This window comes from Rosa rugosa, chromosome 7, assembly GCF_958449725.1.
Source record: "Rosa rugosa chromosome 7, drRosRugo1.1, whole genome shotgun sequence".
In the NCBI taxonomy this organism is placed as follows: Eukaryota; Viridiplantae; Streptophyta; class Magnoliopsida; order Rosales; family Rosaceae; genus Rosa; species Rosa rugosa.
The window spans coordinates 16995017-17017287 of record NC_084826.1 but is presented as its reverse complement, the minus strand read 5'-3'; the positions used below and the strand labels follow the sequence as shown (position 1 = coordinate 17017287).

The 22271-nt window shown below is 38.3% G+C and overlaps 4 protein-coding genes and 1 long non-coding RNA gene across 6 annotated transcripts; 2 read left to right on the top strand and 3 right to left on the bottom strand.

Annotated features, from left to right (window-relative positions):
- Positions 1–83: 83 nt before the first annotated feature.
- Positions 84–4722, top strand: LOC133723562 (ABC transporter B family member 29, chloroplastic). 2 transcript variants are annotated; one of them, XM_062150413.1, is made up of 10 exons: positions 84–680; positions 782–868; positions 961–1068; positions 1214–1480; positions 1767–1850; positions 2721–2937; positions 3169–3254; positions 3726–3913; positions 4059–4188; positions 4347–4722. In XM_062150413.1, the coding sequence occupies exons 1-10, from the start codon at positions 114–116 to the stop codon at positions 4482–4484; spliced, it is 1872 nt and encodes a 623-aa protein (XP_062006397.1). In that variant the 5' UTR covers positions 84–113; the 3' UTR covers positions 4485–4722. The 2 variants fall into 2 exon arrangements, with proteins under 2 accessions (XP_062006397.1, XP_062006398.1); XM_062150414.1 differs by lacking the exon at positions 3169–3254 and having other exon boundaries at positions 3739–3913.
- A 285-nt stretch (positions 4723–5007) lies between these two features.
- LOC133721890 (putative F-box/FBD/LRR-repeat protein At4g03220) lies at positions 5008–7251 on the bottom strand. The gene is made up of 4 exons (XM_062148655.1): positions 6904–7251; positions 5724–6785; positions 5436–5615; positions 5008–5330 (listed from the first exon to the last, which is right to left on the bottom strand). The coding sequence occupies exons 2-4, from the start codon at positions 6747–6749 to the stop codon at positions 5061–5063; spliced, it is 1476 nt and encodes a 491-aa protein (XP_062004639.1). The 5' UTR covers positions 6750–6785; positions 6904–7251; the 3' UTR covers positions 5008–5060.
- A 1706-nt stretch (positions 7252–8957) lies between these two features.
- LOC133720348 (uncharacterized) lies at positions 8958–11330 on the bottom strand. Its single transcript, XR_009851814.1, has 3 exons — positions 11290–11330; positions 10658–10734; positions 8958–9141 (listed from the first exon to the last, which is right to left on the bottom strand). It is a non-coding gene; the product is annotated as an uncharacterized LOC133720348 (long non-coding RNA).
- A 1476-nt stretch (positions 11331–12806) lies between these two features.
- On the top strand, positions 12807–13619 carry LOC133722936 (agamous-like MADS-box protein AGL15). The gene has a single exon (XM_062149783.1). The coding sequence runs from the start codon at positions 12807–12809 to the stop codon at positions 13449–13451; it is 645 nt and encodes a 214-aa protein (XP_062005767.1). The 3' UTR covers positions 13452–13619.
- A 4849-nt stretch (positions 13620–18468) lies between these two features.
- Positions 18469–21630, bottom strand: LOC133721026 (putative F-box/FBD/LRR-repeat protein At4g03220). Its single transcript, XM_062147532.1, has 4 exons — positions 20182–21630; positions 19902–20081; positions 18853–19685; positions 18469–18765 (listed from the first exon to the last, which is right to left on the bottom strand). Exons 1-3 carry the CDS (start codon positions 21184–21186, stop codon positions 19395–19397), a joined length of 1476 nt encoding a protein of 491 aa, XP_062003516.1. The 5' UTR covers positions 21187–21630; the 3' UTR covers positions 18469–18765; positions 18853–19394.
- Positions 21631–22271: the final 641 nt, after the last annotated feature.

Here is a 22271-nt window from a genome sequence, read left to right as displayed (position 1 = left end):
CAAAAATATCCTCTATCAGGTGCCCAATAAAGCCTTGGGCTTTTTTTTTGGCGGGTAGGAGTATAAAGGTGGGAACTTTGGAACTGAAACTGGAAGAAAAGAACAAAAGGAAAATGAGCCAAAGATTGTTTCTTTCTCTAATCCGTCGTCCTCCATCGCCATCCCTCTCGTTTTACCTTAAACCCAAAACCCTATACCCTATTTCCACCCACCTCAATTACACCCACCTTCTTTCCCAACCCCCAAAACCCCAAAATCAGCTCCCAAATTCTAGACCCTTCCACTCCCTCAAACCCTTCATTCTCTCCCAGAAAAAGCCCATCCTCCTGGGCTGGCTCTGCAGCCTCGTCTCCGTCTACTCTCTCTCCCAAATTGTCCCCAAAATCGGATATTTATCTGCCCAAATCGGAAGTTTGGACCCAGCCACGTTGCAAAATGAGGGCTTGGCTTTGGGGGTTTTGGTCCTGGCGAGGATCGTCGGCGTCTATTGGCAGCAGGCGTTTCTATGGGAGGCCGCATTGAAGGCGGCGTTTCGGGTTCGGGTTCATGTGTGGGAGAAGGTTCTGGAGAGGGACTTGGGGTTTTTCGAAGGGGCCGGGGCGAAACAGACTGGGGATGTTGCTTATAGGATCACTGCTGAGGCCTCGGATGTTGCGGATACTGTGTATGCTGTTCTCAATGTGAGTTGGGTGTCTTTTGAAATGGCTGCATTTGCCAATGCTGAATCAGTGTGTTGTTTGTTGTTATGTGGTTTATTGATTGGTTTTTGTGAAAATGACAGACTGTTGTACCCAGTGCTCTGCAGATATCGGTTATGGCAGCGAAAATGGTGGCCATCAGCCCTATGTTGTCTGGGATTTCAGCTGTGGTGAGCAAGTTTTGTTTTCGTGTAAAGTCACTGGGTGTGTGCTTGGTTTAGGGTGTTTGTGAATGTGGTTTGGGTTTTTGGTTGATTGGTAGGTGATTCCATGTATGGCTCTTGTCATTGCTTATCTCGGTGAGAAACTCCGAACAATATCTAACAAGGCCCAGCTCAGCACGGCTGCTCTCTCTGCTTATCTGAATGAGGTTTGTTTATCGTGTTGAATCCCCACTCAATTTCATGTCTTGCATTGACATTATAGTTTCTAGTGGTGTGGTTGTCTGTGTTGTGGACTTTCTTGGTCATTATATTTTGGATTGTGATTATTTCTTGTATATGATCGTATTGTAGGTCCTCCCTGCAATTCTGTTTGTGAAAGCAAGCAATGCAGAGTTGTGGGAGAATGCTAGGTTTAAGAAGCTTGCTCACACTGACCTCTGTGAGCATTTGAAAAAGAAGAAAATGAAGGCACTTATTCCTCAGATCATACAGATTATATATTTTGGAGGGCTTTCTATGCTGTGTGTTGGTCCAATGGTGTTGTGCAGTAGCTCAATCGATATCTCTGGCATAGTTTCATTTGTAACATCATTGATTTTTCTGATCGATCCAATTCAGGTATTATTGTCTGATGCTTTTTCTTTCTGTGTGTTAATGATGCAGTATAGGTTTTACTTTTTATAATATTGTTAAATGACTTGGTTAGTATACAAGTATTGGAGGTTTTTTAAAACCCTTGAGCTTTATTTTATGTTCTTGAACTCACCTTTTTAAAACCCAGTAGATACTGATAACCTACTTTTATGTGACGGAAAATTGTTTCAGTGGTTTCATACTAGCTTATCATTATTATTGTTCAGCTATTGAGTAGCTGTCTAACTTATCAATCCTAATGTAAATGCAGGGTGTTGGAAAAGCATACAATGAGTTGAAGCAAGGAGAACCAGCTATGGAACGGTTGTTTGACCTGACCAGGTTCAAATCAACGGTAATCTTTTTAAGATCAATAGTAAATCCATGGTTTATCTGTATTTTGATCTTTATTACGCACAAGCACGTGCACAGATGGTTCTTTTTAAAATTTAGTTTTTCTTTATTTAATTTTAGGTTGATACTTGTTGTGATATGAGGACATTCCAATATAAATTTTAAAGGAATAAAGGATGCTGTGAATTTGTTGTTTTCCTGTTTCTCAGTTAAGTATCCCGTGTGCGATTTGAATGCTCCATTCGTTGTGATATTTTAATTACTCATTCATGCCTTTGTCACGATTCTTTTTTTATGGATAGTTTGTTTACATGTGATGTGAACCAGATTGGCAGATTCCTTTAATTCTCTAGACACTTTTTTCCAGCAGAATGACAATCTTAATCTTCAAGAAATCTGTGGTTGAGCCAAACTTTTGCACCCCTACAACCTTGCACGTGACAAAAGCCCAGAGGAATTTGTACATGCTATATATTCATATTAAATAGGTTGTCATGCGACTGAGTCTAACATATTAGATTTTACATTCAAATATTGTGCAAGGCCGATATGATGCACAAAATTTCCCTTTTTAGTGTTCTCTTTTTATTGCTTCACCTTCTATTGTTTTCTTGATGCATAGATCTTTTTATTTTTATTTGTAATATCTATTATGTAGACTGCTGATTTGCTATGTACGTGAGTTATCATTATCCCATTCCGAAGTAGAACTTGCTGAATATGAATGCTAGTATTTCTTTGTTGGGTAATCACATAATAGAGATGTTCTCTTACTCTTCCATTTACTTTTTTCTTATACTCAACATTGTGATGTTCAGTTTTGCTACGTACTACTCAAGCTGCTTTGGTCATGTGTCTATTTATTAAACAGATGATGGAGAATCCAGATGCTATTGATTTAAACCGCGCTACAGGGGAGGTGAAATTTTGTGATGTATCATTTAAATATGGAGAGAATTCCCCTCATGTTCTGAATGGATTGAATCTGCATATTAAAGCTGGAGAGACAGTTGCTCTTGTTGGACCCTCTGGAGGAGGAAAGACAACCCTTATAAAACTACTTCTTCAGCTTTATGATCCTTTGTCTGGTGAGATTTTGCTGCTCTATACTAGTTTGGCAAGAAAACTAGAGAAACTAAAATAGTAAAAAACAGGGCAGCTCCTATCCCAGTGCCGGCTTTTACTGCTGGAGTTAAGTTGAAACTCAAGAGTATTCTGCAAAATTTCATGAACCTTTAGTTAAGTTTTGGAAATTGAATTGGTCCTTGTCATTTTCTGATGGACCAATATCTGACTTTCTCACTTTCTTGTGTGCATAGGTCGTATACTCATTGATAACCATAACATCAAAAACATCAGGTTGACAAGTTTGAGGAGAAATATTGGCCTTGTTTCTCAGGAAATAGTGAGTGACTTATGAATTTAACTTCTGGTGTTTTTTTTTTTTTTCTATTCTAAAAAAGAAACGATAAACTTCACTGCATAGGATCAAACACGAAATCTTCAATCTACCTTCTATGCTGCTAATATTGAGCAAAATCTAATTAGTTGGCTGTTTGTTCTTTTTGACTAGTGTTCAGTTTTGAGTTGATTGGTAATTTGGTATGCTGTTTATTCAGCTGATATTTGGATATCATTCATCATGCCAAATCCTTGTTGCAAAATTCAGAATTATAAAAAGTTGTTCTCTTTTGTATGATACACACATGGACACATGGTTCTGAATTAATATGTTATATGATCACTGGATAACTCCTGATGTGCAAAAGGTAATACAAGTGCATCATGAATCTGGAAAACATAGTGTTCTAAAAACAAATGTTCTCTGATAGTATTTTCTTTTGGGTCATTATAATCTTGGTAACTTTTGTGTTAGACATTATTTTCAGGCACTATTGCTGAGAACATTGGATATAAGGATCTGATGACAAAAATTGACATGGAAATGGTAGAAAATGCAGCAAGAACTGCAAATGCAGATGAGTTTATCAAGAAACTTCCAGAAGGATACAATACCGACATAGGACCAAGGGGCTCAACTTTGAGTGGAGGTCAGAAGCAAAGGTGAGGAAACCCTGATTCTACCATTGATTTGTAGCATAATTGCTAGGGCCATCCATGGGAATAGAAACGTTCATGGTGCAAAACTACAGATGCTGATTGATATTACATACTCCAACACTTTGCTAACAAACTTCTGTGCTTGCAGACTAGCTATTGCAAGGGCTCTCTATCATAATTCTTCAATATTAATTTTGGATGAAGCTACTTCTGCTTTAGATAGCAGGTCTGAGATTTTGGTGAGACAAGCTGTCGAACGCATGATGGAAAACCGCACGGTATGGCTGAGCATATCCTATGTTATCTTTTAATATTAATTGTAGTAAAACCATCTGTGTAGATCTGTTTGCTTCTGAAGCAATGTGCACCCGGTAGTAAAACAAGTATGTCTTGCAGGGTTTCATTTTAATGGATTTTCTATTGCGCTCATGAACAGGTCCTGGTTATTGCCCATCGGTTAGAAACCGTTCTGATGGCTAAACGAGTATTCCTTTTAAATGATGGAAAACTTGAAGAGCTAACCCGCTCAGATCTTTTGGGTGGTCAGCATGTGTCAACGGGGCTTGTGACTTGATTATCATGGCGAAAAGAAGTGGGATCAATATTTGGCCTGTACAGAAAGCCAGAAGAATCTTTTTGCTATGTACAGACGGTTCTTAATTAATAGAATTTGATGAGCAGTTTTGCTGTTCATTTGTAAGGGCATTCCAAGGTAAGTAAATTCCAAAAGTAATCCATCAACGGTCTCAACTGACACTAAGAATTCGATCTATCTGACAATAATCAAAATGGCCTTGTTTTTCTTTCCCCAACGACAACTTCTGCATTGGAAATTAGCCTTCTTTTAAGATAAATAAATTGTGATGATTTTTCCAAATGCAAATATGTCTTGTACTATAGCATTTCTCTTATCCAATTAACCAAGGGAGTTGCAAACACAGTTCATCTTTTGGTCACACCTTGACAGTGGTTTTGTATATCAAGGAAAGTAAATAAAGTAATGGGAAACTTGTTTCGATTGACTGTACCCTTAATTAGCGTGAACTCCTAGCCTGCTAAAACAATAAAGGAGTACCTAATTCAGCAAGACCAAGTAATCCAGTCCAAAATGGATCCATCAACATTTATTAAGGTTCTGATATGAAATATATCAGACCAGCTTTCTTTTACATCGATTTTCTTTGAAGACAACTATGCCACTAGAAATCATCTTGCTTCTATCTAACATCCTTTTAACAATATCACACTGGTGGGGTAGATAAACTACGACCATCTTCTCCAAATACTGAGCATGCTCGAGAATATATCTTGCTAACTCCATTCCATTAGATCCGTTGGAAAGCTCGATCGTAACCTCTTTAAGCTTATAAATGAAACCAAGGTTTTGCTGCTCCCAGTATCCCATGTTGAAACCAGATGTCTGGAAAAACAATAAGACAACAAGCTAATCAATCGAAGCCTTTCGGAAAACTAACAATGACAAAATGTAGAGATCATAAATGAGAAAGCTGGCATAGAAAATCACATTAGATCCGAAGTCGTATAAAGGCGGAGTAGACTTGATGTATAAAGTACTCAGATTTGTCATTGCTCCGAAAAGAAACACCATTGATGGGACTAAGTCACTGACGAAGCTCCCAATATGCATACGCAAATAACAAATATTACCAAACGAAGTTGGCGAAATTCCTCTCTTGTATAGTTCCTGCAATATCAATGTAAAGGCACATATATCTCAGATTGATTGTCAAATCTTTTCAACCAAACTAGAAGAAAATGAAAAGGAGAAAAATAATGGCAGGGTTGTTTTTACCTTCATGGCATCTTCCTTTATAACAAGAAAGCTACGCTTGTGTGAAGTGCCGATATCATCTAGGACATGGTCAATCTCATCTTCTTCAGGCTCTAGATAAAACCCAACTTCTTCTAAGCCTACCAGCTCTCTCATATATGAGTGAATCATCAAATTCCCCACCCAATAGAAGCTTTTAAGGTTTGGAGCAGAAACATTAAACGATTTGTTGCTAGGTGAATCAAATCCCCAGACAATAGTTATGTTGTTAAGTTTCTCACCTGATATATTAAGATGACAGATGCTAGTCTGATTGAAAGTATACTCAAAATATAATGATTTCAAAGACGAGCTTTCAATGTTGATATTTTTTAGCCCATGAACATCCTCAAGATTCAATACCTCAATGCATTTGCAGGATTGTGAGATCCATTTGAAAAATGATTCTTCCTCTATTTCAACGTTTGTCAGCTCCAAGTACGTGAGATTAGAGAAGAAAGTGAAGGAGGGTATTTGAATCTTACAATTCATATCCACCGATAGAGACCTCAAAGATTCACACAGAAAGATGCAACATGGAAATGCTAATGGTGTTTCATCCTCAAATATAGAGATCTCAAGATCAAGCACTTCCACATTACACCTTACTGCATAGTGTAACCACGCCATCGTTCGAGACTTCTCATTACAACCACAAAAGCATGGTGTTTCATGGTCAAAGTACTCAAGGGGAACCCACCGAATACGAAATTTGTGCAACTTATTCTCCCCACGATGAATCAAGAACTTATCCAAAGACCTCAACAACTTCATCCTTTCATAACATGAGGATGTATTAGCCAAGGAAAATTCATCAAAATTCAAGGATGGACCTGATAGATAAAGTTCTCTACACTTTTTGGACACACAGCCAAAACGAGTGAGATCAGTGATAGCAAGAAAAGAAACAATGTGATGCACAACTGGGTCTGGAAGATTACCCAACGTTCCTATCATATTCTCACTCTCCGTACAACCTCCTTCACCTTCACAACTTGCAGTAGCCATTAGCTGACTCTCGCAAGAGAAGTCGGTCTCAATTTACTACAAGGCAAGGAAGTTATACCAAATTAATTAAAACTTCATTACATTCATGTAATAATACACTTAACCAAACTAGTTAAAGAGAAGTAGTAATCTTGATACTAGTATATATATATACCTATTTACCCCGCTAAACTTGACTTTAATCTCCTAATCGAAGAAGTGCACAGAGAGCCCTAATTCTGCAATCTGGTGTTGAGCAGATCTGGTCGTGAATGGTGCTTAAACACAGCATCCAGCATCGTCTGCTTTCTCTTCTTTTGGTAAAATAAATTTGTAAATTCACAAAGCTCCTGCGGCCTGCTTTTGAGGAGCCATGTGAATGCACCATCAAAAAGAACTAAGAGGGTGTTTTTTCCATGCATCTCTCAAATTCCATCGGAAAAACCCAAGCTTCTCCCAACTTTTGTTTAAAAGCTCTGTTCGGCAACCATTGTTTATTTGTTTATGCTAATATTTGGTAGAAAGGAATTGCAAAATTAGGGTGGGAGCAAAAGCCTCCTTTAGTTACTATATGATAAAGTCTATATCTAATGGTCCACACGTTGTTTACCTAGTATTCAAAGATTCTCGTATATATCAAATATGCGATTAGATTCTCCAAGCATGATTCTTGTTTATCATTTCTTAGTTGGAGTATGGGGAGATCAGATGTGGTTTCCAAGAACACAAATTCTCAGCGCATTCCGTGGTCGACTCTCAGTCATTCTCATTCTTCATCAAGAGTACAGTAGAGATCAGCAGCAAGTTGTAGAGCTATTTGAGATTCCTTTGTTGACGGGTTTGTCATGGTTGTCGTTTGTAATCCACTAGCTTTCTTTCGCCAAGAAAACTACGTACACCTTTTTGTTGAACACTTCACTATAAATCCTAACTAAACTAGTTTCTTCACCTCTGCCGCTTTGCCTCAACATGTGGGGCTAAGGCCCCGTTTGAGATTGCTTTGCTTTTAAAAAAATCAGCTTTTGTTCAAAATTTTAGAAAATCAGCTTTTGTTCAAAATTTTAGATTTTATTGTGTTTGGTAAATAAATAAAAAGCAGCTTTCAATCACTACCAGCAGATTTTAGAAGCAGCTTAGAGGTTGTTTTTAGAAGTTGTTGTGGATCAAAACATACTATGTAGTTGTTTTATGTACTAACAGCACTTTTAAAAATATTATTTACCAAATACGAAACTGTTTTAATTCACAGCTGATTATTCTCACAACACAGCAGCAACAGTTTTTTTTTTATAAGTCACAGCAATCCCAAACTAGCCCTAACCAACAGATTTTGGCTAATCAACTAGAAGAATGTTGTAATGGATCTATCAAAATTCACAATGAACCTACGAGATTCTAACGATCTAAAACAACGGCTTTCATGCATTGTCCTTAGGTCATCAACGGGCCGGGTGGGCTCGGCCAGGCCCATTCTTAGCGGGTTTGGACCGGACCGGACCGGGTCGGGCTGGGTCTTACATCATTTTTACATAATGACGGGCCGATTTTCATTGTAAATTTTAAGATCCAAGCTCGTTCATATAAACCGGGTCTTGCGGGCCGGTCCAGGTCCCCTCGTTAATCCGGGCCAGTCCGGGCTGGGTTTATGTTCTCGATCTAGTTCCAAACAATTTAATATGTATTCAGATCCCTAAATTTTCTTCATTTTCCTAGCTTGTAGCAGCTGCATATATTTAACTTTTTACCTAAGTTAATTAGGGTTCTTGAAGTATAGCTTGTAGTATTTCATTTCGGGGAAGAACATGCGCATATATAACTTTGTTGGGTTTTATTAGGAATGAAAAAAAAAAAGTTTTGATTTTGTCCATTATATTTTGCCCATTTATTAGGCAGGCTAATGGGAAAATAGTTTTCCAATTTGGACCCAAAGGGAATAGAGCTAATGATACATAATGCCACTTTTAATAATTTTATTATTCTCTAGGCCACTTAAATTTTTTCATACATAAACCCCACAAAATATAAGAAATATCAATATTTATTGCCACTGTACTCTTGATTTTCATTATTTAGAAAAATGCAACTGCGTCAAAACAGGTACTATCATTAATTGAAAAGTTATTGTGTCACGCCCCGAATTTTGAATAACAAATTCAAATCCGAAACATGAATTAAACAACTTAAACAAATAAACGTTCTGAATTTTTTTTTCTCAGAAATAACCTCGCCACTCACGCTCAAATTCAAAACTCGAAGACCTCGAGTTAATTATTACAACTCACTCGTACAAAGTAAATTGTAAAGCTCTAATGAGCATAACAAACCTCACAACTGAAAATCAGAGTATTACAAAGCAGCTACTCTACACGGTTCGATCACCTTCCTGAATTCTCCAGTCCTGTAGGATTATCCGCTACACCATTTGAATAGTGTACCGGGATTGCAACAACACAAAACCCGGTAAGCTTTTGACAGCCAGTATGAGTAAAAGAAAGAATGGTTGATTTATTATAACACAGTACTTTTAACTCAAGTAACAACCAACAATTTCAACATCCACAAAGAAAACCACAATCTCGATAATCGATCACCAAAATCATTAACTCCAAATCATTTGAAATCACACACAAAGAAATCAAATGAATCACTCATCTCTACTCTTAACAAGATGTCTTTATCCCCACAATACGGAATAATATTTCTCAACTTTCTACAAGTCTCATCCATCACTGCACTTCCCAATTAAACTAATAAGAACATTAATCATGCATAGAAAATTAATTCAGGAAATAACCAACACGCATAAAATCAGAAGTCATAGTAATCCCTGCATATAATTTAGTTCAGAAGATTACATTAAAATCAAACAATAAAATGAAAACGAGAAATAAACGGGAAATCGAACCATAGAAATGATCAAGGAAATAAATAGAGATAATAAACAATATAACCGAAAAAGAAGAAAAGAGAAAAAGAATAGAAATTTAAACAAAAGAATTAACAAGGAAATTAATTAAAAACATCATCAACTCACACTAATAAATCCATCCAAAACTCAACACCTTTTACCAAAAGGACTCTTACAAGTCACATCGTGACAAAATCATAGGAAATGTTAACCTAACAAATCATTATGAAAATCCGGTCCAACCTGGACACGTTGGCAGACAGACTAGAGCTCTAACTGATCGAAATCACTAACCGGGCCAAAGGCGTAATTACGATATATTGCCTGAGGATACAACCTGCAAACCCCGGATCTTTAGGCCAACCTGACCCTTAGATCAAAACATTTAAGCGAGTCGCACTGGACCCAAAATGTTAAAACAAATCAAACGGAGAAATCACAACCTGTGACTCTCAAATCCTCAGACCACCGGTCGTCAGATTAAAACATTTAAAATGGTCATACCGGACCTGAAAATGTTTCCCAACCCAAAAGGAGAAATCACAACCTGCAACTCCCCAAATCCTCAAACACTTTTCAAAACAATAGAAATACCATTTCCCACGACATATTGTTTCCCGAAAAGTCATACCCAAAAACAATATATGAACTCACTCACAAATATTGTTTGCATCACAACAATTCTACCAATACATATATGTTTCCGACATATGTAAATATTCAATTCAATAATCCACATACCACAATGCCACACCATCCATATATATATTCCACATAAATATATATATACGTAATTATCCGCTCAGGGATAATCACTAATACCAACTATAGTCCACACAATAAAATCGTGAAATTCATTTTTATAGTTTAAATACATTTTACTTACCTATGGACCGTAGTTGATCAAGCCCATATGATTTAAAACAAATATTTATTTCATAAATATTTTCACACAATTACGACAAAATAAAGTAATTAAATTTATTCGGTTCGTAATATGAACCACGTGAGGTTTACTCACCTCTGATCCAGCTGCGTCTTCTTAACAGCTCAATTAACAATCTCACGAATCGTCCGCCAAATAAATCCATCGATCACCTAATCCAATAATGATCTTAACTTAGCCAACAACTCAAAAGCACACATATACGGGAATCTGACGGTCGGATTCTAACTTATATAAAAATCCGACGGATGGATTCTCACAAATCGCCTCCCGAATCACCATTTCTCAATTATACGAAGATCCAACGGTCGGATCTTCGTCCGTGACCACACAAAGTCATCGGGACAGTCATACGATCAACATATCAAATCTACAATTCCATCAGACGGTCTGATCTTCACAGATCACAAATCGAACGATCGAAATCGATCGAAACTTAAAAATTCATAACTTAATCATACGATATCCAAAAATTACGTGTAATATACCAAAATGATCGTATTGAAATATAGAATCTGAAAATGTACAGAAACCATATTTTTGATCCCCGGAGGTGGCCGGAAAGGGCCGCCGGAGTTAGTGGCAGAGCCGCCGCCGACCACCGCCAATGGTGTCGGGGCCGGGCTGCTCTTCTTCCTCTCATCATGCTTAAGAAAAAACTCTAAAGGCTTGCTATCAGAAAACATCAAGAAGAGGTCGAAAATTACCAAACTCAGTCACGGTGGCCGGAATTTTTCCAGAATCCGGCGAGAGCTTCGATCAGCGTGAAAACGTCCACCACTCGCTTCAATTCCTTCTGGAGACTGGTTCAGAATCTCAAGGCGAGTTCATCAAGCCAAGAATCACAAAGAAAGGTGGCCGGAAACTCAAGATATCGGCGTTGACTCAAAATCGGGCTCAAATCGGAACAAGCTTTCCGCCGCCGCTACAGGCCGCGCCGCCATGAAAGGCTGCCACAGACATGTGCGCAAGGACCATACGAAGCCAATGGAAGAAGTTTGGTGAGGATCGGTGGCCGGAGGAGGAAGATATGGCCGGACGAAAAATCAAGGCGATTTCCGGCCGAGAGCGTTTTCTGCAGCAGATTTTCCATTTTTGGAAAATCTGTTTTTATTTTTGGAAATTTCCAAAAATGGAAGCTTTATACCAAATTGGAAACTTTTTCAAAAAAATCATAACTAATTCATACGAACTCCGATTTTTGCGTTCCACATATGCACGCGATCGTATCGACGAGCTCTACAACTTTCATGAAGGAAGTTTTCCCAAATTCTGTATGTATAAAAAGTCACTTTTTGAGACCCCCTAAATAACGTTCGTTTTCGAAAATTAAATCGTTCGAACTAATTCCACAACTTCTTCAAGCCTCGTACTCGCTCCCACAATGGTGAAATCATTTCTAAAAATCCACGGAATTAAATTTGAATTTTTTTCGGGGTATTACATATTGTCAACGATAAAAAAAGCTACTTCTGACGAACAAAAAAACTATTGTCGAATAACCAAAAAGCTACTAATGACCAACCGAAAAGCTATTGTCAATTTTCAAAAAAGTTATTGTCAATCGTCAGAAAAGGCACTATCATCTTTCGAAAGGCTATTGTCAACTAACTGACAGTAATTTTTCTGACAAATGACAATATATTTTCAATTCATTGACAGTAGCTTTTTGGTTTATTGATAGTAATATTTTCGCTCATTGGTAGTAGCTTTTTAATTAATAACAATAATTATTTGAAGGCAGTGGTATTTTATAAACAATATATGAAAAATAAAAATGCAATGGCAATAGTTATGAGAGACAAAAACATATAGTGGTTTAATTGATAATATAAGTCATAAAAAGACACTAATGGAATAAAGATCACTTTTATATATAACAAAAAGACTAGTACTTACTCTTCAATTAATTCATAATCCTTTCATATTTGGGTGAATAAAAAGGAGTAATTACTTTTTCAGCAAGCAATCAACCCATACCTGATTTGATTACTTGTTCTTATCCTTGTTTTCCGGTAACCTATTCCTTTTCTGATATTGTCTTCTAATCATTGTCGTACTTTCCCGTATGACCTACTGATCGAATCCTTATAAAAGCAACCATACCATATGAATATTATATTATAAAAATTGAAATAGTCAACCCTAAATTTCTCTCGTAGGGAAAAAAAAAAAATACTTGCCGAAGTTAGGGAAAGAAAACAGAAACGAGAAGTTACGTTCGATGCCAACCACTGAAAACCTAGGGATCAGGAGGCAGGCCACTCTGTTCAAGAAGGCTCATCAATTGTCAGTTTTATGTGATGCGGAGGTAGCGATCATCGCTTTCACAAGCGATGGAAAGCTTCATGAATTCTCGAGCACCAGCATGGAGCACACTCTTTCAAGATACAAAGGCGAGGTAGAGCAGTCTAGGCCAGAAGAGAGCCGCCGCCACGAACCTGCGAAACTGGAGGAGCCAAAACCATGTGACAATTACATTCTTCATGAACTGAAGGGAAAACATGCAGCGCTGAGTTTGGAGATCTCGCGGAGGATGGGAAAAGAGTTGGATGACTTGAGTAGGGAAGAGCTGTGTGCCCTAGAGGAGCAACAACTTTGGGCGTTGTTATCTGTCAATGACAAGAAGAAGGAACTACTTGTGGAGATGTTGCAGAGGTCTATGTCGCGTGATGAACAGCGAGCTGTGCAGGAGAAAGAGAACCTGATCAGAGGGTTTGAGGGGAGGATGAGGGAAAGGCCATATGTCCTTCAAGACCATGGCCTGAATAGGATGGTTTACGGCACAAAATTGAAAGCTGTTTCACTTTACAATCGTCCATCACAGATCAGCGATGAGCATTCCGACATCTTGCAACTGCGGCTGTGACAATATATTGTCGAAAAGCAATTAGTGCTGAACCCAAATTTATTCATTCATGACTCATGAGTTTACCAAGACATGTATTGGTCTTGCAATTTCTTATCTTTTTGAAACGATCAATTTTTTGTTCATGTGTATAAAGCATTAAAATAATAATATCAAAAGTTATCAATATGATCGATCCTTTGTTTTTTGAGGAAAAATTTGAAATTCCATGATTCGTCTTAGCAAATTATGAGGCTGATAATGAGGGTTGTTTGTGGTCTAACTTGCCGAGCTTTCTCTAGTCTTCGTATTAATGCTCATCTTCTAAATTTCATGAGAAGATAGAGGAGAGCAACCAGACAAAGACATATCACCATGCAATCTTGCATAAACAACTGTTTGCGGCTGACAGTTACTGGTACAAAACATAAGAAAGCAACGAAGAAGATAAATCATATACCCTTTTGCAGCTTAAAATGGATGGTTTGTCTGTACGTAAGCCAAATCTCCATCAATCTCCAGTCGATAGTAATTATTTTCCTAAGCTTCTCACCTGAGATCGATATTCAGATGCAGATACTACTAACCCGCTCAAAGCAAAACAATGCCAGAGATGAGCTTTCAATGGAAATATAGATCCTTTACCCCCTTCCCAGTAACAGACATAATTCCTTAATTAATGCATGAACATGAGATCCATTTGGAAAATGTCATCTTCTATAATTACTTATTGAAAATCCTACTGTACATGGCCACCGATAGAGATTTCAAATATCCAGAAGAAAAACGCAAGGAGGTAAGGGCAGTGGGTATATATGCAAAAGCGAACCAATATTAATATCAAGGACTTCAACATTACGCCATATGGAATTTGAAGAGAAATAAAATTTGCTTGATTGAAGTGAATAATTGATTACAAAGGAGAACACATATTTAAACTACTACAAGCATAGAGATGCCAAACAAGGCGTGGGAGTTAAGATTTTTGTCTTGATATATTTGCTCCAGATTTGTCTGGGCTTGTAGCATAAGGATGGCATTGGCATGCTTGTGAGCACAGTGCAGAATTGCTTCAGGCTTCAGTCTGTTCTGGTGCATCAGATATGGTAGAGAATCTTGTCTGATGGTCCACTGCATTGCTTGTATGTTTGCTAGGATTGCTGGTATGCTGATATCAGTTTTCAATCCTAAATTAAGATTATGCTTATATTCCAATGCCATACACTTAACAGAATTGTCAATCCATGTGTTCATTCGATATTTCCCATCTTCACATAAGCTACGATGTTAATTGGTCCATGTAGTTAAGTTCCGAATTCAAATTAAAGCACTTTGTCCTATTAACCCCACGATGAAACATTTATCTCTCCAAATAACTCAACAGCTTCAACCTCTTAACGTAAGTCCACAAGTTCTTGCCGAATCCACCAAAATTCAATGACGAAGATGACAGATATAATTCTCCGCACTTTTAAGACACACATCCGATGCGAGTAAGGTCTTTAATAGCAAGGAACGAAAGAATGTGATGAGCAACATGAGCAACATGGTCTTGAAGATTACTCAACCTATCAATTGACCCTAATTCATGCTTCCCCCTGTCTTCCATGAAACTAATTGGTGTCTTTTTGCAGTTTGTACGAAAAGTAGATTTCAGTTTATACTATAGAATCCTACAAGGAAATTGGAATTGATTACATTTATTTATTTCAAAACCGAATCGATTGTCTGGACTCTGGAGTATTACTTAGACCGTCTACCATAAGCTATTTATGAACGGTCAAATAACTTTGCCTTTTGTTCCATCAAGTTAAGTAGTCAGTCCAATCCAAAAAAAGAAAAGTAGTCGGTGGGTTTTTAGTGAAAATTAACATAAACACTACTACTTAGTTCGAGTTGATAAGTGTACGTACCAACATTCATGTATCCAAGAGAAACTGAGCTGGGAGAATGTGGGAGCTAAAACGGGTGAGTGTGCACCGTCTTCCTTGGTCCGGATTCTGGTTTGATGGATAGCTATATATGTTGCCCTTCGAAGCAGAGACATAGAGGGAACCTTCACTTTGTTTTTCCTCCAAATTGTATCTGCTTCTATAGAAACGTCCTTCAAATTCCCACAAACCTTCAAATCACTCTCACTATCTTTAGTTCCTAAACAAGTTTCTGATAATCTAGTAGGATGCATCGGCGCCGGTGGTTTTGTAGAAATGTCGTTCGAAATTTGGCTAGGTAAGGGCAACTCCAAGTCTCCAACCATTGGTTCTATTTAGGGGTGCTATTCTCATTTTAGCACCCCCTTGTTGCACTATTCATAAAGGACTCATTCTCATCTCCAACAATGAGGTGTTGTATGGGAGTGCTATTTTCACTATTCTTCATTAAAATAGTATATGAGTATAATGTTTATGAATATTATATTAAAAATATGTTAATTTAATTAAATAAGGTAAAAATCTTAATTTTAATTTTTATCATAAAATATAAAAATTATTCTTATCATTTCATTTTTTTTTTTTAAAAATTCATAATAAATTTTTTTGTCGTGTTGTGTCGGTATATATGACAAACAACTGAATTTGGATGTGATTTCATGAGCCACGTGTCAATCTCTAATTGGCTGTCCAAATTACGGTTGGGTCTTTGTCCGCCACGTGTCATATCTTATCTGATGATATCATTTCAAACAGTCCGTAAATATGGGGTCATTGTCATCCTCATGTCTCACAAATTCACAAACACTTCTCATATCCGAAGCCTACAAATCTCCATATTCTTTTCCTTTTGATTTTGTCAAACCATTTCTCCAATGAATCGTTTGACGAAATGGTTGCAGAAAGATCAAGAAGAGGCCGTCACAAGAAACCGTCAAAGAGCCATGATAATGTCTGCCACTGCCTTGCAAATCCAAATGCTGGAAGATGGAGTGGTCCTGTGCCACTGTTCAGAGGTGCTGGTTCTGAAAAAGTTTCATAAATGAGACTTGGACCAAGTCCTATAATACCAGGTTTAGCACCCCTTAAAAAGCCCTGTTGGAGATGAAAAGTCTTATATTGCACCCAATTCTGGTATGGCACCCAATGGTTGGAGTTGCCCTAAGCGTCTTATAATAAGTTTACTCCCCTGAACTTTAGGCCTAAAATCAGATTAGTCCCTCTTTCTGAAAATCGATTACGATGGTCCCTATACTCTCAAATGACATCACCCGAGTCCAAAATTTGAATTTGGCTCGAAACATGACGTTAGCTGCTGAGTTTGAGCCGACATGGGGACCCACAATGAGGGCAAAATGGACATTTTAAAATTTTCTAATTTTTTCTCTCTTTTTTTAATTTTTTTCTCTATATTCTCTCTCTCCCCGATTTGCTCTCTCTCTCTCTCTCCCCGATCTGCTCTCTCTTTCTCCCAGATGCTCCGATCTGCCGTCCGGATCGCCACCTCCTCCCCCTCCCTCTACGAGGGCCCCTTCCGACGCATCGCCGCCGACATGGCCAAGAACCTCGACCGCGCCCTCACTCTCGTCCGCAAGTGCAAGCACAGCGGTGTCCTCCGCCAGGTCTTCTCCATCACCACCACCGCCGACTTCCGCAAGGTGTCCAACCTCCTCGAGTCCTCCATCGGCGACATGAAGTGGCTCCTCTACGTCTTCGAGTCTGACGGCGCCAACCTCTCCCTGCCGCCCATCGCCAGCAACGACCCGATTCTGAGCTGGGTCTGGTCCTACATCGCCACCATTCAGATGGGTCAGCTCCGGGACCGAGTCGAGGCGGCGAGGGACAACGACCGGAACAAGAAGATAATTGTTGACGAGGGAGGAGTGACGCCGCTGCTCAAGCTTTTGAAAGAGGGGTCTTCGGTGGAGGCACAGATTGCTGCGGCGAATGCTCTGTTTCATATCGCTACGGACCAGGAGAGGGTTCGGATTATAATCGAGTTGAATGGGATTCCGATGATAGTTTCGGTTTTGGGGGATTCGCCGATGAAGGTTCAGGTGATCACTCTGTTACCTTTGCTTTTCTTTGTAATATGATATCAATGTTGTGTTTAGATGTGGAAATTGAGTGATACAGTTTGGGAATTGATAAGACTTCTTTGACGATGGTTGGTTTTTGATGGGTTCGGAAGAAGAAGAAGAAGAAGGAGGAGGATGAGGAGGAGGAGGAGGAAAGGGAATTGGAGGTTCAGAAGAAAACGAAGACATCTTCTTCTTCTTCTTTTTTTTAAATCATTTTATTGTGAAAATGTCTGTTTTGCCCTTCTTGTGGGTTGAAAAAACTGAGAAGTGGGCCCCCATGTCGGCTCCAACTCAGCAGCTGACGTCATGTTTCGAGCTAAATTCAAATTTTGGACTCGGGTGATGTCATTTGAGAGTATATGGACTATCGTAATCGATTTTCAGAAAGAGGGACCAATCTGATTTTAGGCCTATAGTTCAGGGGAGTAAACTGAATTTAATCCAAAGTCTTATATTGCACCCAATTCTGGTATGGCACCCAATGGTTGGAGTTGCCCTAAGAGCAAGTTCACCCGTTGGGTCACCTACTATTCACTGCTTTTTAGTGTATATTTTCATTCTTTGGGTCACGAAATACACTGTGCTGATGACCCAGGGCACAAAATACACTGTGCAGGTCACCATGGTGACCTAGAACACTGTACAGGGTGACCCAGGGCACGAAATACATTGTGCCCGTGACCCAGATGGTGAAATTAACACTAAAAAGTAGTGAATAGTGGGTGACATGGTGACCCAACGGGTGAACTTGCTCCAAGCGTCTTATAATAAGAGAGGAGTAGCTATGATCCTTGTAAACCATCCTCATGGGAAGGGAGGGCCCACCGCAACCCTTGAACTTGAATTGACTAAATCACCCATCACTAAAAGATTATGTGAAAATTAACAGAAAGTTAGATTGTAATTTTAACATAAGTTTTGGTGTCATGACAGACATTGTCGCAATTTTATGGGTCCTCAGAGTGAAATAATAATAATAATAATAAATAACAAAATTAAGATGAAACTCAACAACAATTGTCCAGTCTTAGTTTCGTGAGTTTTAATATACACTTCACCATTGTGGGAAATGTTTTCAATTTACCTCTGGCTTATTTAAGCCATTTAGCATGATTCTAGGTCCAAGAATCCAGCAACTAATAAGACCAAATGAAAAAGTACCTAGATTTAAGCAAAAAAATAACATACAAAAAAGCTGAAAAGCTATACATTGACAAAGTCATCAAACATTAGGCTGCAGAAAAATTTCAGCTTCATCTGAAGTCTAAACATTCTCATGTGCCCAGATACGGGCGATTCATCAAGGTCCTGGCCAGTAAAAATCTGTGACAGTAGCAGTGAAAAGAGTCAATGACTTCTTCCTGGTGAAGCAAATATACAGTGGAGAGATTAGTTTTCTAAGGGTCACACCTGAGAAGTTAAGATGGCAACTCCTATTCCAATAAGGAGATTCATCGACCTCTAAATGGTGGTCATCTTTTGTCCCACTAACAGATTCAAGATGTACATTCTTACTGCATTTGCAAGAACAAGGTACTTGATTATCAATAAGTTCTTGATAATGTATGGCAATATGGGATCATATCAGTACCTTTTTAAGTCAAAGAAGTTGGTAAAGTATGATTTGATGTACACAGGCACCAAACAGAATAAATAATAGTATACTCAATTCAGTTAGACGAAACTAATATATATATATACTTCAATTGAAACACTACATAGAACAAAGTATTATAGATGTAACACATAAACATTCCCCTTCTGATAGAGAACAGCTACCAGATGAAAAAAGACTAGCAAAAATCAGAAACAAAATGCCTCATGTTTTTGAAAGGGTTGATTCAGCATCTAAAGGTGGAGAGAGAAACTCTGGAGGAGATTCGACAATCCCCGTAAAACTACTACTTCTGATTCTATGATCCTGTATCCTGTTAGCACCTTTTAATGATTGATTATCTGGCAACCCTTCTTCCTCTTTGCTTTTCAGTTCCTCTGTTTTGATCTTCCAGATAGGCAACTTTGGCATTGGCAGCCATATTGCTTTTCTTTAACGCCCTTATAGCATTAGACTGATGAGGTGAATGCACAATCGTCATTTTGTTCAAATTCTGAGCATGCTCAAGGATATACCTCGCAAACTCGATTCCATTGGATCCACTGGATAGCTCAATGGTTACTTCTCTAAGTTGATGAACAAAATCAAGACTTTGCACCTTCCAAAATCCCATGTTAAACCCAGAACACTGGAACGCAACAATGCAACAAGAAAATCAATCGAAAAATGCAAACAAATAAACTACTAAAACTAAGAATTTGCAAAATATATAGAAACAACACCTACTTATTTCTTAACCATGATCATTTCACACGGGTCTAGAAATGATGAGAAATGAAAAAAAAAAAAAAAAATGAACAGAAAAATAAGTATTCAGGGAAGAGAGGGTGAGACTTTCACTTACATCAGTATTTGGGTCAAGGAAGAAGGGGTCAGACTTCATGTCTAAAGTAGTCAAATTAGGCATTCCTTGAAGAAGCAAAGCCATTGGGAGGACTAGGATGTCAAGAAAACTTCCAATATGAATAGACAAGTAATGAACATTTTCTAATGGGGCTGACATGGAACCTCCCTTGTACATAGCCTGAAAGTTATAGAAACAATACCCAAATAAGGTAGGGAACCAGAAAACCCGTAAAGAACAGTATAGAAAAACCAGAGCTTGAAGAGTAGTGTCTTGTTACCATGATGGTCTCTTTGTTTAGAATAAGAACTTCAACCCTGTTTATGCTGCAAAGAATCTCAAACATGTTAAAGTCATCTGCTTCAGGTTTCAGAAAGAGCTCAGCTTTCTGTAAACAGGTCATTTTCCCCAGATTTTGTTGAGTCAACAAATTCCCTGACCATTTCAAATATTTAAGATCTGGAGCAGAAATATTTAATGATCTGCTGAAATCGGAATTAAATCCCCAGTCAATAAATATGTCTTCAAGTCTTCCACCAGAGATGTTGAGATTGCAGGGACGAACCAGATAATCCTTCACAAAGCGAAATGATTTTAAAGAAGAGCTTTGAATGGTGACAGTTTTAATCCCATAAGCATGTTCAAGAATTAATGTCTCAATGCATTTGCAGCAACAAGAGATCCATTTGAAAATCCCCTCATCTCCTATTATAACATATGTCAACTTCAAGTATTCAAGATTAGAGAAAGATGTGAGTGAGGGTGCTTTAAGAATCCGACAGCTCATCTTAACCAATAGAGACCTCAGAGATCCACAATGGAAGACAGACGACGGAAAGGGCAGTGTCTCATCGGGTACACCAATATCAAGCTCAAGGACTTCAACATTACACCTTACAGCACTGTGGATCCATGTGATTATTCGAAATGCCTCATTCTTACTGTCTCGGTAAGCATTCAAAAAGATACACAAACGTTTCAGCTTATTAACCCCTCGATGAACTAACAAGAACCTATCCAGAGAACTCAACAACTCTAATCGCTTATCACCATTTAACAAATTGGCACGAGAAAATCCGTTCAAATTCAACGAGGGAGTTGACAGATAAAGCTCTCTGCACTTTTTAGAGGCGCAACCGAAACGAGTAAGGTCAGTGATAGCAACAAAGGAAAGTATGTGATGAACAAGATGGTCCGGAAGGCTTGTAAATCTGTCTATCCTACACTTGGTAGGAGCTCCAACTCCCCTCAACTTAGGCCTCTGTTCCATGAAACAATGGGGCATCTTTTCGCAATTGTAAGAGAAGATGGTTACGGTTATACACTTATACTAATTACTACATGCCTACAAGGATATGAGAACTAAATATCGCACCATCAATCACATTCATTTCAACAGCGAACCAAATAGTATCAAGTCCTTGACCTAAACTTCAGCAGTCATTGAACTCCATTTGTTCTCAAGAAACCAAATTGCATGCGTCTCTTTGCGTTTGTTAGAGAAATTGGTTTCAGTTTATGCTAAAAGGCTTCAAGGAAGAAAAGGGGGGGCTAAAGATAAGAGTAGTGTTGTGATGCTAGTACGTACCACCATTGATGAACCCAGCAAAACTTGAGCTTACTCTATCTTGTAGGATCACGCGGGAGCTAAAATGGGTGGATGTGCCTCCATTCTCGTTGGTCGAGTTTCGCAGTAGAGAGAGCAGGAAGAGAACCCTAATTTTGTTCATTTGGGGGGTTTTGTAAATGTTTTATGTACAGTCGACCAGGCTACGACGTGTCGTTTGGTCAATCCGTCTATGTTGAACTTCTTGCCATATTTTTTTGGTCCGAGTTCTTCGGTTATTACAGATGATCCCATCATTTTGTACCTACAGTTCTACGTTTACTTCTACAGTTCTACTCATTAAGTCAGACTAAAGTTTCCGAAGTACCAAACTATTTGGTCACTTTTTCTATTAATGAATCAATAGTGAATGTGAAAAATATGATACAAAATAAATAATGATGATGAATGTTTCAGAAAATGGTTCGATTGTCACCGAAGAATCAAACATTCAATCTAGATAGTTAGTTTCGATTCCCTTTATATGCAAAAGTATCAATCGTCTTATTAAGTGATTTTTGATATGTAATGCATCATAAATAACTTTATTATAAAAAGAAAATGAAAAAGTATTTTGTTAGTGAGAATTTATAATCAAAACAACACTTAGTAAGAAGTGAAAATTTAACAAGATTTCCTCACAAATCAATTGGTTGAGACATTTAAGTGTAATTCTTTGCCGCAATTATGGCACTTGGGGTGTGGTGTTGACAATGGTGGCGGCAGTTTGGAGGTGGCTAGCAGAGGCTCGTGGCGGTGCAACA